Genomic DNA, 13,435 nt, shown 5'->3' with positions numbered 1-13,435 from the left:
CGAGAGCACTGAGAGTGCTGGGAACATGCCAGCCCGACACCTGCTGTGAGCTGTGCCCCTCTACCCGTAGCCAGAGGGTAACCACCTGCTCCAGTGAGGGGTCTGGGCTTTGACTGGGTGCTATTCCCACCTATGCTTATTAGCAACCTAGCACTCAGGCCTGTGGGAACAGTCTAGAGAGGCCCAGCCTAGGTACACAGAAAACCAAGTCTCCAGGGTCACAGTGCCCAAGGCCCTGGCTCCAGGTGGTCCAGACAGACGCAGAAGCACAAGGGAAGAAAGAGGACCCAGTTGCTCCTTTCTCTCATCTCCTGAAACTTTAAACACTCTCGGCTGGAAACTGAGCTGATGCTCGTTAAAGTTTAAAAGCAGGAGCCCAGGGAGCTGGGGGTGGGGGGTACTAAGTCAGCTAAGGAGCTATGGGCTCCCCTACCCCCAGCGGGGACATAGCCTGGGGCCCCACCACCACCACACCTACTGTCAAGGCAGGGACCACAAGGGGATGTCCATCCGACCACCTTCCACCTCAGCCTGTTCTGCAAGTCAGTTTGCACTTTGTCATTCCTTCTCTGGGCTGATCCCAAGTGGCAATGGCCACAGCCCTTGCTTTGGTATAGCCTTGGTACTATAGCCCAGACATGTGCAGCCTCTCTGACAGCAAAACCCGGGCACTGTAAGACCCCCTAGAGTTCCAGAAAGCCAAAGGCCTGGTCTGGCTTTCTTGCTTTCTTTCTATTTTTGGTTTTGCAAGACAGGGTTTTCTCTGTATTAAGCCTTGGCTATACTGGATTTGCTTTGTAGACCAGGCTGGCCTTGAACTCACAGCGATCTGTCTGCCTCCCCCTCCCGAGTGCTGGGATTAAAGGCGTGCACCACCACGCCCAGCAGCCTGGCTTTCTTATCACTTGCTGCTTCCCATTCTCAACCAGGGAATCTCTCCCAGTGCCCTGTCCTGTGTCGCCCATCCCAGCCTTTACTCCTCTTTGGGTCTGTGCACAATGCTCCTGATGCTGTCAAACTACTCTCTCTCCCTTCAGTTCCAAAGCCACCACTGAGGCATCATACTCCAGGAAGCCTTCCCTGACCCCCAAGACCGGCCAGCTCAGTGGCCACTCTGGGTTCAGCTGGGAGCCCCTCGATTCCTGGCTGCCCTCTACTTCCGGCACAGGCCCAGGTGGAGAGAGGTTACCAGCGATGTTCCCTGAATGAGTAACTGAGGTACAGAACACAGGCCAAGCCCATACCTCTGCCCATGCTGAGCAGATGAGGAAGTGGAAGCAGCCTGCCCAGGGCCACGCAGCTAGGGCTCTGAGCCCTGTGTTCTCTTGTAGAGCTTCACCTCAGGCCAGAAAGGCTTCCTCAACACCTCCAGCCATCGCTGGCCATCCCCCTTTTCAGTGTGCCTTCCCCACAGCACAGACTACTAACTCCCTGGGCACCTTGCTGGGACTCTCTTCCCCAGGCCAGCTGTGGAAGCCTCTTCTTCATGGCTAGAGCCGGGGCAGGAATCCTCAGAGCTACCCCTGGATTCAGTGTGCTCATCCAGGGGCCTTCCTTGCTGGCATAGAGCACCAAGGCCTTAGTGGACCATCCTTACCCCAGGCGCTACACGGCACTCCCACTACCTGCCCCAGGCCTGAGGTCAGGATCACCTCTACAGAGACAGACGCTAGAGAGGCGAAGGCCACACTAGGACCTGAACCCCCAGCTCCTGACCTTAAACCCTTATCGATTCTTGCCCTTGCCACCACAGACAAGAAAACAGACCCAGAAAGGTGAAGTGACCCCTTAGATCACACAGTGAGAACTGGTCTTTTACCCAGTTGGGTTCCCGCCAAGATGTCTTCTCACAATGACACAGCACAGAGAGACCCAAGGACAGAGGGTGAGTCTTCCATGGGGTTCTAGAGACAGAAAGGGTCAACAGGGCTGAGCCAGGCCAAGGACCTGAGTTCTGATCCAGCTTCAGCCACTTGTGTTTGGTCTGGCACAAGTGAACTCCTGCTCAGAGCCTCCGTTTTTCCATGTCCATTCCATTGGACTGATGAGTCCAACCCTATGGGACGATGGCACTCAGTAAGAAGACCCCCCCCAAAAAATAGCCCTATGTGCCCCAGACAGCTTTGAGTCCCAGACTACAATTTATTTATTATGTATTTATACAGTGTTCTGCTTGCATATAACACCTGCAGGCCAGAAGAGGGCACCAGATCTCATTACAGATGGTTGTCAACTACCATGTGGTTGCTGGGAATTGAACCTGAGTTCAACCTTTGAAAGAGCAGCTAGTACTCTTAACCCCTGAGCCATCTCTCCAGCCCAAAGGGCCGGACTCTTCAAAGGTAAGAAAGGTCCTCAAAGACCCCTGAGCGAGCCACATGTCACAGAAGAATGCAGTGCTCATGAGATGAGGGTTAAGACCTGGACACTGGCTTGAGACTGGAGCCCAGGTGCCTATGGCATGGGACAGGTGGACAGTGAGCCAAGGCCAGGAAGGGATGACTAGCGATTTCTCCAAAGGAGAGAGGAGGACTACAGGACCAGAAAGTCAGAAAACAGGTCCCTATTATTAGTTACTTCCTGTGGCAAGAGCCTCTCATATACCTCAATGGTTGCTCTAACACCACGCCCCCAAGCCCCTGACACTCAGTCTGCTCTTGTCATAGGTTCTGGTTCCTGCCTGGGTCACCCCTGCCTCTGTGTGTGCTCACAAAGCTGTGCCCTGTGGGCCTGAACTCACCTAGAATTGTCTTCCCTCTCTCCAATAAGGTCTGAAAACATTAGGACGAATCCAGGAGCCGTCCTCTGCCTGCCACATAGAGACATATGGCGGGCATCGGAGGACCTGAGCACACAGAACACAGCTGCCAGGGCTGCCCTCATCTCTCTACCATGGGCCCTGGCCCAGGCGCTGAACTTGGAGGTCCTTCAAGTCAGGAAGGCCCAATGGTAGATGACCAGAGAGCCCAGAGAGTGGAAGTGATCACATACAGAAAAGGGATCCCAGAACTTGATGGCTCCCTGGTTGAATGACTGACAGATGTTTCCTGTTACTCACAGTGTGGGGAGGCGGGCCTGTGCTCTGGGAAACCGAGTCTGGGGTCTGAGCAGCCCTCTGCCGTGTCTAAGGGGTCCAAAGTCGGCACCTGCCTCTGTTACAGGGCCTAGTCTTACAAGAGACACTGTCTGCCACCTGTCCACTAACCTAGAGGCCAGCACAGGCCAGAAGCCAGGAGAGGCTAGAGGCCAGGAGGGAGGGGAAGAATCGGGATAGCCTCGATCAGCCCCTTCCCTTTGTCCTGGGCTCTGACTGCTGGGCCCAGAGCCATGGTGGCTTCCAGGGACCTTTGGACACAGGTAGGGAGAAGAGCAGGATGAAATCTATTAAGTAAATAAGAAGGTGTGTCGTCCCCCCTTCCAACACACACACACACACACACACACACACACACACACACACACACACAATCACTGAGCACAGGGCATGCTGGTATAGGAGAGGAGGGAAAAGAGGACACAGAATTTCAACAAACAGCTGGGGTTGAGTCCATGCCTCCTGCAGTGACCCAGTGATCCTTGGTCCTCTGGCTTCTACCTGATGTATGACCTTGGCAAGAGTCACTCACCCCTGTGGGCCTCAGCTTTGTCATCCCATCAAATAAGTGTGGGATGATGAGAACATAACGTCCTTCAGTTCTTCAAAGAGTTATTGATGGGATTAAAGGCCAGTGTTGCCTAAGGACTCAAACTCATCAGAGAGGGCCAGCAGCTCTGGAATATGCTCGCCTGGGTTGCACTCCTGTCTCAGTTGTAGGTGGGGGGTAGGTGAGTTGGTGTTTGTTTGGTTGTTTGTTTTAATTCCGAAATAGGGTTTCTTTGTGTAGCTTTGGTTGTCCTGGACTCCCTTCGACCAGGCTGACCTGGACCAGGCTGTCTTTGAACTCACGGTGATCTGCCTGCCTCTGCTTTTCCTGAGTGTTGGGATTAAAGGTGTGAGCCACCACACCCTGTGCCCTTTCTTTTTTTAAGATTTATATTAAGTATATAGTGTTCTGCGTGCACTTGCAGGCCAAAAGAGGGCACCAGATTTCATTGTAGATGGCTGTGAGCCACCATGTGGTTGCTGGGAATTGAACTCAGAACCTCTGGAAGAGTAGACAGTGGTCTTACCCTCTGAGCCATCTCTCCAGCCCTTTCTTTTGGTCTGTTTCTTTCTTAGTAACAGAGACAAACTGAAGACTGGCCTGAGGCTAAATCAGATAACCAAGAGAAAATGCTTGGCTGGGAGCAAGCAGGGCACTTATCAGAAACAGGATTAACTGTGTGGCACCAGGAAGTCCTGGAATCTGTGGGTGGGAAGCTCAGAGTTCCATCCGCTGTGCTGCGAGGACCAGGCACGGAGACTGGCCACTGGTGATACCCATAACTAAGGTGCCAGTGTCCTCCATAGGCCTGGGTTCTGCTTACCTCCTTTACTGTGAGAAACTGTAGGCAGTGTGGGAGAAAAGTTAGAGTAAGATTAGACTTGGAAAGCTGGGCGTGGTGATGCACACCTTTAATCCCAGCACTCAGGAGGCAGAGGCAGGTGGACTGCTGTGAGTTCGAGGCCGGCCTGGTCTACAAAGGGAGTCCAGGACAGATAAGGCTACACAGAGAGACCCTGTCTCTGGGGGGGGGGGGGTGAGATTAGACTTGGAGACTAACCCATCAGTGCTCTAAGCTCACTGGTGCTGTTTCCCCGCTTCCCCACCACCCAAGACTTAGCCATGTGACCATGGGCTGGCTCCTGATGTTCTCTGGTCCCCAGTATCCTCACCTGCACCCTTCTGTAGGAGGAAGGAATTACAAAGCAGGTTGTACAGGAGGCTGTCTAGTGCCTCATCCTCTGTGCAGTGTGAAACACTGGAACTCCCTGTGTTGGAGAAAACATATGTCCTGCTCAGTAGCTCAGCACAGACACAGGTTTTTCGCTTTTTTTATTTTTTTTTTAGTTTTTCGAGAGACAGGGTTTCCCTGTTTAGCCTTGGCTGTCCTGCACTCTCTGTATAGACCAGGCTGGCCTCAAAACTCACAGCGATCCGCCTGCCTCTGCCTCCCAAATGCTGGGATTAAAGGCCTGCACCACCACCACCCGGCAAGATGCAGCTTTTTCAAATATTCTCCCATTCTTAAGTCTCATCTGTTTGAGGCAACCTGGTCCCTAGGTCTGCCAACTCCAGTCCTGGGCAAGGCTGGGTTTATTCATTAACCAAGCCAGATGGAAGAGGCAGCTCCGCCCTGTTGACAAAGGGTGGGAGTACCCACACTCCCCCATACACACACACACACACACACACACACACACACACACTCTCTCTCTCTCTCTCTCTCTCTCTCTCTCTCTCTCTCTCTCTCTCTCTCTCTCTCTCTCTCTCCCTAGAGAGCCAGCCCTGTGAGGATGCCAAACTCCCATCCCCAGCACACTGCTGGCTTTAAGCCTTTCTCAGTCAATCCACCACCTTTTACTCTGTTTCCACGTCCATCTTTCCCTGCCATCACTGCCCTGGTGGACACTGTGGGGAGGACTTGGTACGCAGACAGCAGCACGCGGACACTGCCAGCTGCCCTTCCCTTCCTGCTCCTCTGTATCAGACCTAGGCTAGGCCTTGGAGAAGCTCCAGCCCAGGGTCTTTACGCCTGGGCAGGAAGGAGGTGTACACGGAAACCCAGAGTCAGTCAGTCAGCCAGGGCATACAGAGACAGTCACAGAGGGCAAAGGGACAGGAGGAAGAGCAAGCCAACCATGTGGGGACAGGTGAATAAAGCTATAGGGGCAAGGCAGAAAAGCATAGGGCCAGAGGGGAAAGGTCAGCACCTCAGGCTCTGGTGTAAGGCCAGTAGTCACAGACCAGACCCTAGGCAGAAGGGACCCTGTTTAAAACAGAAATGCATCCTCCACAGATCCAAAGTAGCAGAAGGGTGCCTTTCAAGAGCCCTCTAAAGGGAAGTTCACACCCTGCAATGTGTCACTCACAACAAAACCACATGTGTGAAGGACAGTTACTGGGGGGCCCCTCAACCAGGATCTCTGACCCCATCAAACCCCAAGCCTGCCCTGTCAGGACCGAGAGAGGAGAGTCATGGGGTTGGGAGGAGGTAAGGTGGCAGTGCCTTCTGAAGTGGTTTCCCTTGACCTTAAGTCCCTGCCTCCCCTAGTTCGCCCCCAGTATGGCTCAGAGCAAGAGAGCCTTCGGGAGCTGCCAGCCACGGTCCTTAAAGGCCTGCTTGGAGACTCAGAGCCTAGTGGAGCCACAGGGCAGTGGCAGGGAGAACTAGAGGAATCAAGTAGGAAGGAATCTCATCCTTGGCACCACGCAAGAGTGCAGAAAGTAGAGCAGAGGACCCATCTCAGGCTAAAGAACCAGGTGTGAAGGAGGGGGGGGGCGTTCTCCTGCCTAGTGAATCAAACTAGGGGTCCAAGTGGAAGCTACTCTGGAAGAAGGATCCCTAAGAGACACTATTCCCCTACGTGTGCCCGGCCACGGCCACCACCCATCCCCAAAAACAGACAGGCATGCCTAGGTCAGAGTTGGGTGAACCAGGTAAGTCATACCGCCCAAGTGTGAAATGGGGGGGGGGGGGGCTATGCCTCCTCCTGGTTTATAGTAGAAGACTGTGCCCAGATGCACCCTTCTATGGGCCCCCTGGTCTGAGTCTGGAGGAGAAGATAGTTTAGGAGCAGTGGAGGCTGCAGGTACCATAGGGCAACCCTACCTTGATCTTGTGCAGAGTCCGATCCATCTCCACAGCCTGCACCCACACAGACACTCCGGCCTTGCTGTAGGTCAGGTTCCAGCCCACCTCGGCCTCACACTCTGACCGGAAGCTGCGGAAGTCTTGGTCATCAGGCACCTGGACACTTTCGCGGCCCAAGGCGGGCCGAGACCCTTGGGGTTCTGTTGAGGCAGCTGGCTTCTCCATAGGGAGCGTGGAGAGGCCCGGGGCCCTGGTCCTAGTCCGACTTTCCTGGGTCCTCCGCGGAGGCTCAGACAACGTCGGCGCGGCTGCAGATGCTGACGCCACCTTCCTGGGACCTGCAAGACCGGTTTGGGGACCAGAGTCAGTGCGCTGGGGGCGCGGGTGGGGCTACCCGGGGTCCCAGACCAGTGGACAGTTCCAGAAGGGCAGGTGCTGGCCCCGGGCGACTGTGGACCTGCACAGGACAATCACTGGGTCCACCCTTCCACAAGAAGCGATCTCACACTTCCCAGGAGCGACAGCGGGGTTGCTGCGTAGCGGGTGCAGGAGCCCGCGGGAGCCCGGAGGGACCCTGGGGAGATAGCAGGTGCGGGTCTGGAACGCAGTCCCCGCGCGGTGCTGGCCGGACTCGCTCAACTAACTCGGAGAGCAAGCGGGGCCGCGGTGGGGGCGGGGCGTGGTGGCCGAGTCTCACCTGTGCGGGCTGCTCTGCTGGGGCCCGGGGCCGGGGTGCGAGCTCCTCCGCCGCCGCCGCCGCCGCTGCCTCCGCTGCCCGGGCGACCGGGGGCCGCGCGGGGGCCCTGGGGGGAGGAGCAGTGGGTCCCGCCGCCGGCCCCGCCCCGCCCCGCGCCCCCCGCCCCGCGCGCCCCCTCTGCCCTCCTCCCTCCCGCTAGGCTCGGGGCTCCCGGGCTCCGCTCGCCTTGCACGGTATTTTCCAGGCTGCGGAGGTAAGAGCTGCGGGAGCACCGAGCCCCGCCCCGCCCCGCCCTGCCGGGTCCTAGCGCCCGCCCCCGTGAGCCCCGGGGAAGGGGCAAAGTCCGGGAGGCGCTGTAGACCAGCAGAGGACTGGGGACTGGTGAGCAACCCCTAATATAGCTAAGTAGCTAAGTAGCCTGGGCTCTCTCGGAGTAAGGACGAGGTGCCCAGAGGGATTCTGGAAGTTAACTGTGAGCCGCTTCTCTACTTCTCGCTCCCACCCTTGCAGATACACGCTTCTGTAACAGCTTGTACACACACACACACACACACACACACACACACACACACACACACACACACACACACACCCCACTACAGAGATTCAGAGGTGGGCACACACACCGGTGACAGAGAGAGTAGCAGGGATAGGGATGACAGCTCTCAATAACTTAAGAGATGGTCACAACTTGCAACCCCCAACAACCAAGAGCATAGCAAGGCTTCTCCACACACCCAACTCCATTCCTGGGAGGGTGTGCAAACCCAGCCGGAAGTTGAACCAATTTGAAAGGCTCAAGGTTCACAGGCTGGCCAGAATTTGGTAAAATTTCCACTTCAGTCTCATCCTGGCCAGAGAGAGGTCCTGAACCAGCACCCTCCTACACCCCTATTTGGCAGCTTCCACGCCCACACCTCTTTAAGCTCTCGTCCATGTACACACACCTCTCCCAAAGACTAACACTAGTTCTCAAAAGCACAGGGCCCCAGAACTGGGGAGCTCTCTTATCCTCGCCTCCCCGTGCAGAAATAGAGTGGCCCAAAGTTCCACTCTGTAGCCTGGTGCAAGATCTGTCCACTGACTCCTCTGCCCGCCCCTCTAACCTGGGAGGCTCAGCCGGCCACCTACTTGGTGTGAGCTGAAGCCAGGGGCTCAATTTTTCTAGAGCCAGGCCAGAGCGAGTGTGACAATCTGTCACTGTCACTGGTCCTGCGCCACAGAACAGGGGAGGCCTTTGATGTGCTCCTCTGGATAAGCTTGATGCTTTTTGCTTTTGTTTTTGTTGTTGTTTGTTTGGTTTGGTTTGGTTTTTGTTTTGTTTTGTTTTGGTTTTTGGTTTTTCAAGATAGGGTTTCTCTATGTACCCTTGGCTGTCCTGGACTAACTTTGTAGACCAGGCTGGCCTTGAACTCACAGAGATCCACCTGCCTCTGCCTCCTCAGAGCTGGGATTATAGGCGTGCGCTACCACCGCCCAGCTGATAAGCTTGATGCGAACAGGAGCAGTAAGTGGCCACCACTCACCTGGTGCCAGAGTGAGCCAATGACTGTCCCCACCAGAACCAGTGTCTCAAGCCTCTGCCACCCTGGGCTCCTTGCTGTGACCTCTGCATTCCCTCTCTAGGCCCTCAGATTTTGCATCCTACCTTCACCATGCAGAGTTCTTTTCTTACAGGTGTTAAGAGAAAAATGAGGAGTCAGCACCGTGGGTTCACAAATAGATGTGTTTTTTCCTGAAGGGCTCGGGGCTCTGAGATGTTGGTAAATCATGGCCAATTTTAAATGAGCAGAAAACTGGGTGGCACAAGACTTACAATCCCAGCCACTCGGGAGCCTGACCCAGAAAGACCCAAAGCTTAAGGCTTTCCTGGGCTACATACTGAGTTCAAAACTAGCACAGCCAACGAAGTGAGTAAGACCTTGCCTCGGATGGGAAAAGGGGGGGGGGGGTGAGGAATGGGGCAAAATTATAACTTTGTGGTAGAGCCCTAAGTTTAATCATTAGTACCGCAAATAAAAAATAATCAGGGGCCAGGTGTGGTGGCGCATGCCTGCAGCATTCTAGAGGCAGAGGCAGGCATATCTCTGTGAGTTCAAGGCCAGCCTGGTCTACAAAGCAAGTCCAGGAAGCCAAGATGACTCAGAGAAGTCCTGCCTCAAAACACAAAAACAAAATGATAATAATAATAGTAGTAGTACTAATAAAAGATGGCTGGGGGGTGGTGGCAGCAGCAGCAGGAGCACATGCCTTTAATCCCAGCAGAGACAGGTGGGTTTGAGTTCCAGGACAGTCAGGGCTACACAGAGAAACCCTGTTTGGTAAAAGAAAACAAATTCGGGTCAAGCAGGTAGCCATGATGGCAAGTGGCCCTGAAGGAATTCTACAAATTAAATCTTCTAAAACAAAACAAACGTGCAGGTCTGTGTGGTGACCTCAGATACCCAGGCCTTCCATACACCAACAGTGTGGGAGAAAGTGACAGCTAATCCCAGGCATAGCCTCTGAACCCACACTCTTTAGAAGTGTCTGGGAATGAGGAGGCGGCACTGGGGGCTGGCTCTCTGAACCCCCTCTGCCGAGGTCCACCTTCCCCCAGCCTTACCAACACTTCCAGGCACGGGTGGGAAGGCCAAAAGGGACCCCAGCAAAGCCAAAGCCTGTTTGGTGAACTGAATCTTCAGGGGGTGACTGTGAGGTAGAGAAATGGCAGCAGTGGTCTGATGGCTTTTGAGGCCCTGATAACAGGCCTCTTGGCAGACAGCGGGCCGCAGGGTACTAAACCTCTTATGCCCACCTTCCATTGGGGGGGGGGCGGCGGCGGAGAAGGGGGGGGCGGCAGTGCAGTGGCGAGATAAGGCTGGAGTGAGAGCAAGGAGGTGACTATGAAGGCAAACTGACAGAAGGACCTGACCAGCCCTGAGGTGCCAGCCTGAGGGGAAAATAGCCAGCTAGTGAGGAGTGGATGACAGGAGCCAAGCTGTCACTCACAGAACCCAGATTAGGAACAAATCTTTCAAGAAAGAAAAATAGAGGAGGATGCCATTCCTGGGGACACAGTCCACCTGCTTATTCTCATAGCTTAAAAGAAAGAAAGAAAGAAAGAAAGAAAGAAAGAAAGAAAGAAAGAACCTTTCAGGTCTTGAGGGTCAGTAATAGCAGGTGACCCGCTGATGGATGAGCAAAAGCATGCCACGTCATCCTACTCATTAATTTGCCCCTCACGGCAGGAATCTAAGTGTCCCAGGCTCAGACTCCTGACAGCCTCTTGAACATGATGAAGAAGCCCCGATTCCTGTTGCTGCGTCTCCCAGAGCAGGAGAGACAAGAGGAGTGAGCCAAGGAGATAAGGAAGAGGCTTGGCAGAGGAGTCTGGACACCCAGCCGCTCCTGTTTCCCACAGCCTGCCTGTGGACCTGGGTTCAAATCCAAACAATACCATTTTCTAGCTGTGTGACTAGAAGTGGACACATCTCCCCCCCCCCAAGCGCTCCTTCCCTCCCCCCTCCCCCCTCCCCCAGCCCTCCACCCCACCTCTGTTTCCCTATCTGGAACATTAACCTCTGAGTTTGACTAGCGTGAAGACTTATATATGGGCCTTTTATCCTTGGGTAACCAAAAATACAACTGGAGGCTGAGTAGAGCGGAGAAAAACTCATTGTCCAAAACTGTGGTTCTGATTTTTAAAAAGAAAAAAAAAAAAAAAGATTAAGGAGCCATCAGCATGCTGTAGTTAGATTCTGGTGCAAAGGCTGGCAAAGCAAGATGCCTGTCATACCCTGTCAGTGCCCAGAGTGAAGCCCTGCACAGACAGGAGGTACGCCACCTCTATAAGGCCCAGGTCAGAGGCTGGTCTGGCTGTTTTATGGCTCCGGGATCCAAAAAGCTTGGCACTGAGCAGGTGCCATGGGGTACAGAGAAAAGAGTTTACACGAGAGGATGTGGTGTGGTGACACACACACCTTTAATCCCAGCACTTGGGAGGCAGAGTTCGAGGCCAGCCTGGTCTATGAGGGAGCCTAGAACTGCCAAGACAACACAGAGAAACCCTGTCTTGAAAAACCTTTAAAAAAAAAATTTATATGAAAGAGTAATCAGCAAAGGGAGGAAAGAAAGGATTGTGAGGACTCAAGTCCCAGGGCAGGTGCTGAGCTGGCCTGGGTCTCACTTGCACCCTCATGAAAAGGGGATTTCCAGCTCCCCAGCACTGGGGTTTCTGGAATGGGGAGAAGCAGAGGTCACTGGGATTTATGCCAGACAGCTGTTGGTGCAGGGGTCATGCAGAGTCCTCCCAAGGCTACCCCTTTACCTGCTCCCTAATGCTCTTAACTCCCTGCCGCAGTTCTGAAGCCCCTCAGACTGGACCCACACCCTGACAGGTGGAGACACTGAGAGCAGGGGCTGTGGAAATAAAAAACCCAGAAGCTGGCTACATCTGTAATTCCTAGCACTTTCGAGGCGGAGACAGGAGGTTCACAAGGACTCCAAGGTCGTCCTCACCTATGTAGGGAGTTTGGAGCTAACCTGGGCTACACAAAACAAAGGAAAAAAGATCCAGTTCTGACTCTAGTCTGAAATGACCCCTCCCCACCCCCATACATACCATCCTTTCTACTTGTAGGGACCTTGAGAACTTGACACATTATTACTTTAACAACCCCCCCCAACACATACACACACATGCACTCTGCCACCCTGCTTTTGTTTTTATGAGACACAGTCTAACTCTGTAGTCTGGGAGGCTGGCCTAGAACTTGAGGAAGTCCTGTCTCAGCCTGTGACAGGATTTCAGAGCCAGTCACCCGCGCTCAGCACACTCAAGTCTTGCCGTGCCGAGGTGCCCATCCACACTCACCATCTAGACAGAGAGATGGAGGCCTTTAGATGATAAATTACCCCTACGGGCCCCTCTTCCCCACCTTTCTTCTGGGATAACCCTGTCTGCTACTAAGGTGAGGTGAATGCCAACAAGTTGTCCAGGGCGACACAATAGTACCCTGAGATCATTGTTCTAGAAGAGTAGACAGGGGCTTGTGTGATGTCACCAGGAAACGGAGTGGAGAGGTGGTTCCGTACCTAGGCCCTCAGGTCAAAATACCTTCAGGACTCCAAGGAAGACCTGGCCTTGAGAGGGTCATGTCCTGTTACAGTGACAACCGGAGCTGTACCCAAGCCCTACAAGATCCGGATCCAAGTGTTTACTCAGGGTGGGTCTTATGGCACTGCTGGGCCTCACTGAGCAAACAGCCCAAAACTGCCCTGAGGGAGCCACAGCCACCAAGCCAGTCACTCAAGGCCACCCACATCCTCATTCGTGATGACACTGTCACAGCCATATATTACCACTTGCTGTCCTATCCAAGCCCCACACTGACACACATCATCTCTGTCACATACATGACCAGCCTGACAGTGAATGTACATATATGACTCATACATATATGTGCATATATGTATATATGATACATATAGTCCCAGGGTGAAGTTGCCAGATGAAAACTCCAGGATACCTAGTGACATTTGAATTTCAGACACACACCAAAGCGGGTGCGACGGCGCATGCTTTTAATCTCAGTTCCTCAGAGGCAGAGGCAGAGATAGCAAGATCTTGGTGTGAATTTGAAGCCTGATTGTCTTCATAGTAAGTTCCAGGCCAGCCAGAGCTATGTAGACCCTACCTCAAGAACACAAGAACACACACACCAGATAATCTTTGCTATGAATACACCCCAAATAGTTGCTAAATCTGAAAGCTTACATCTAAGGAACTGCTGCACCCACATTGCTCAATCTGTAATGCCACGTAGTCACACCGCGATTCCCACAGATCCCAGGCACCTGCTATGTCAGGTAAATACACAAACTGCAACCAAGTAACAGTGAGGCATGTGGTTCTGCACATCCTGCGCATTTGGGTGGCACCAGGCCAGGGTAGCACTTTAGACTCAGCTCCACAATGCTCTTAGGCTGATAGTTAGGCAGGGACCTATGTCCCTTTGACAG

General features: G+C 53.8%; 1 protein-coding gene across 1 annotated transcript in view; it reads right to left on the bottom strand.

Annotated features, from left to right (window-relative positions):
- The window catches only part of STARD10 (StAR related lipid transfer domain containing 10), a 32,464-nt gene extending 20,050 nt beyond the window's left edge, over positions 1–12,414 (bottom strand). The window contains exons 1-3 of the mRNA XM_084772949.1: positions 12,288–12,414; positions 7,433–7,538; positions 6,754–7,073 (exon numbers count right to left, since the gene is read on the bottom strand). Of these exons, the coding sequence (XP_084629075.1) occupies positions 6,754–7,073; positions 7,433–7,538; positions 12,288–12,290 (429 nt within the window). The 5' untranslated portion in view covers positions 12,291–12,414. The remainder of the gene's footprint in view (positions 1–6,753; positions 7,074–7,432; positions 7,539–12,287) is intronic.
- Between the last annotated feature and the right edge of the window lie 1,021 nt (positions 12,415–13,435).

Source organism: Acomys minous (assembly GCF_964271855.1).
Source record: "Acomys minous genome assembly, chromosome: 2".
NCBI lineage: Eukaryota > Metazoa > Chordata > Mammalia > Rodentia > Muridae > Acomys > Acomys minous.
Note: the sequence above shows the minus strand (reverse complement) of the source record. Positions and strands in the feature narration are given on the sequence as shown.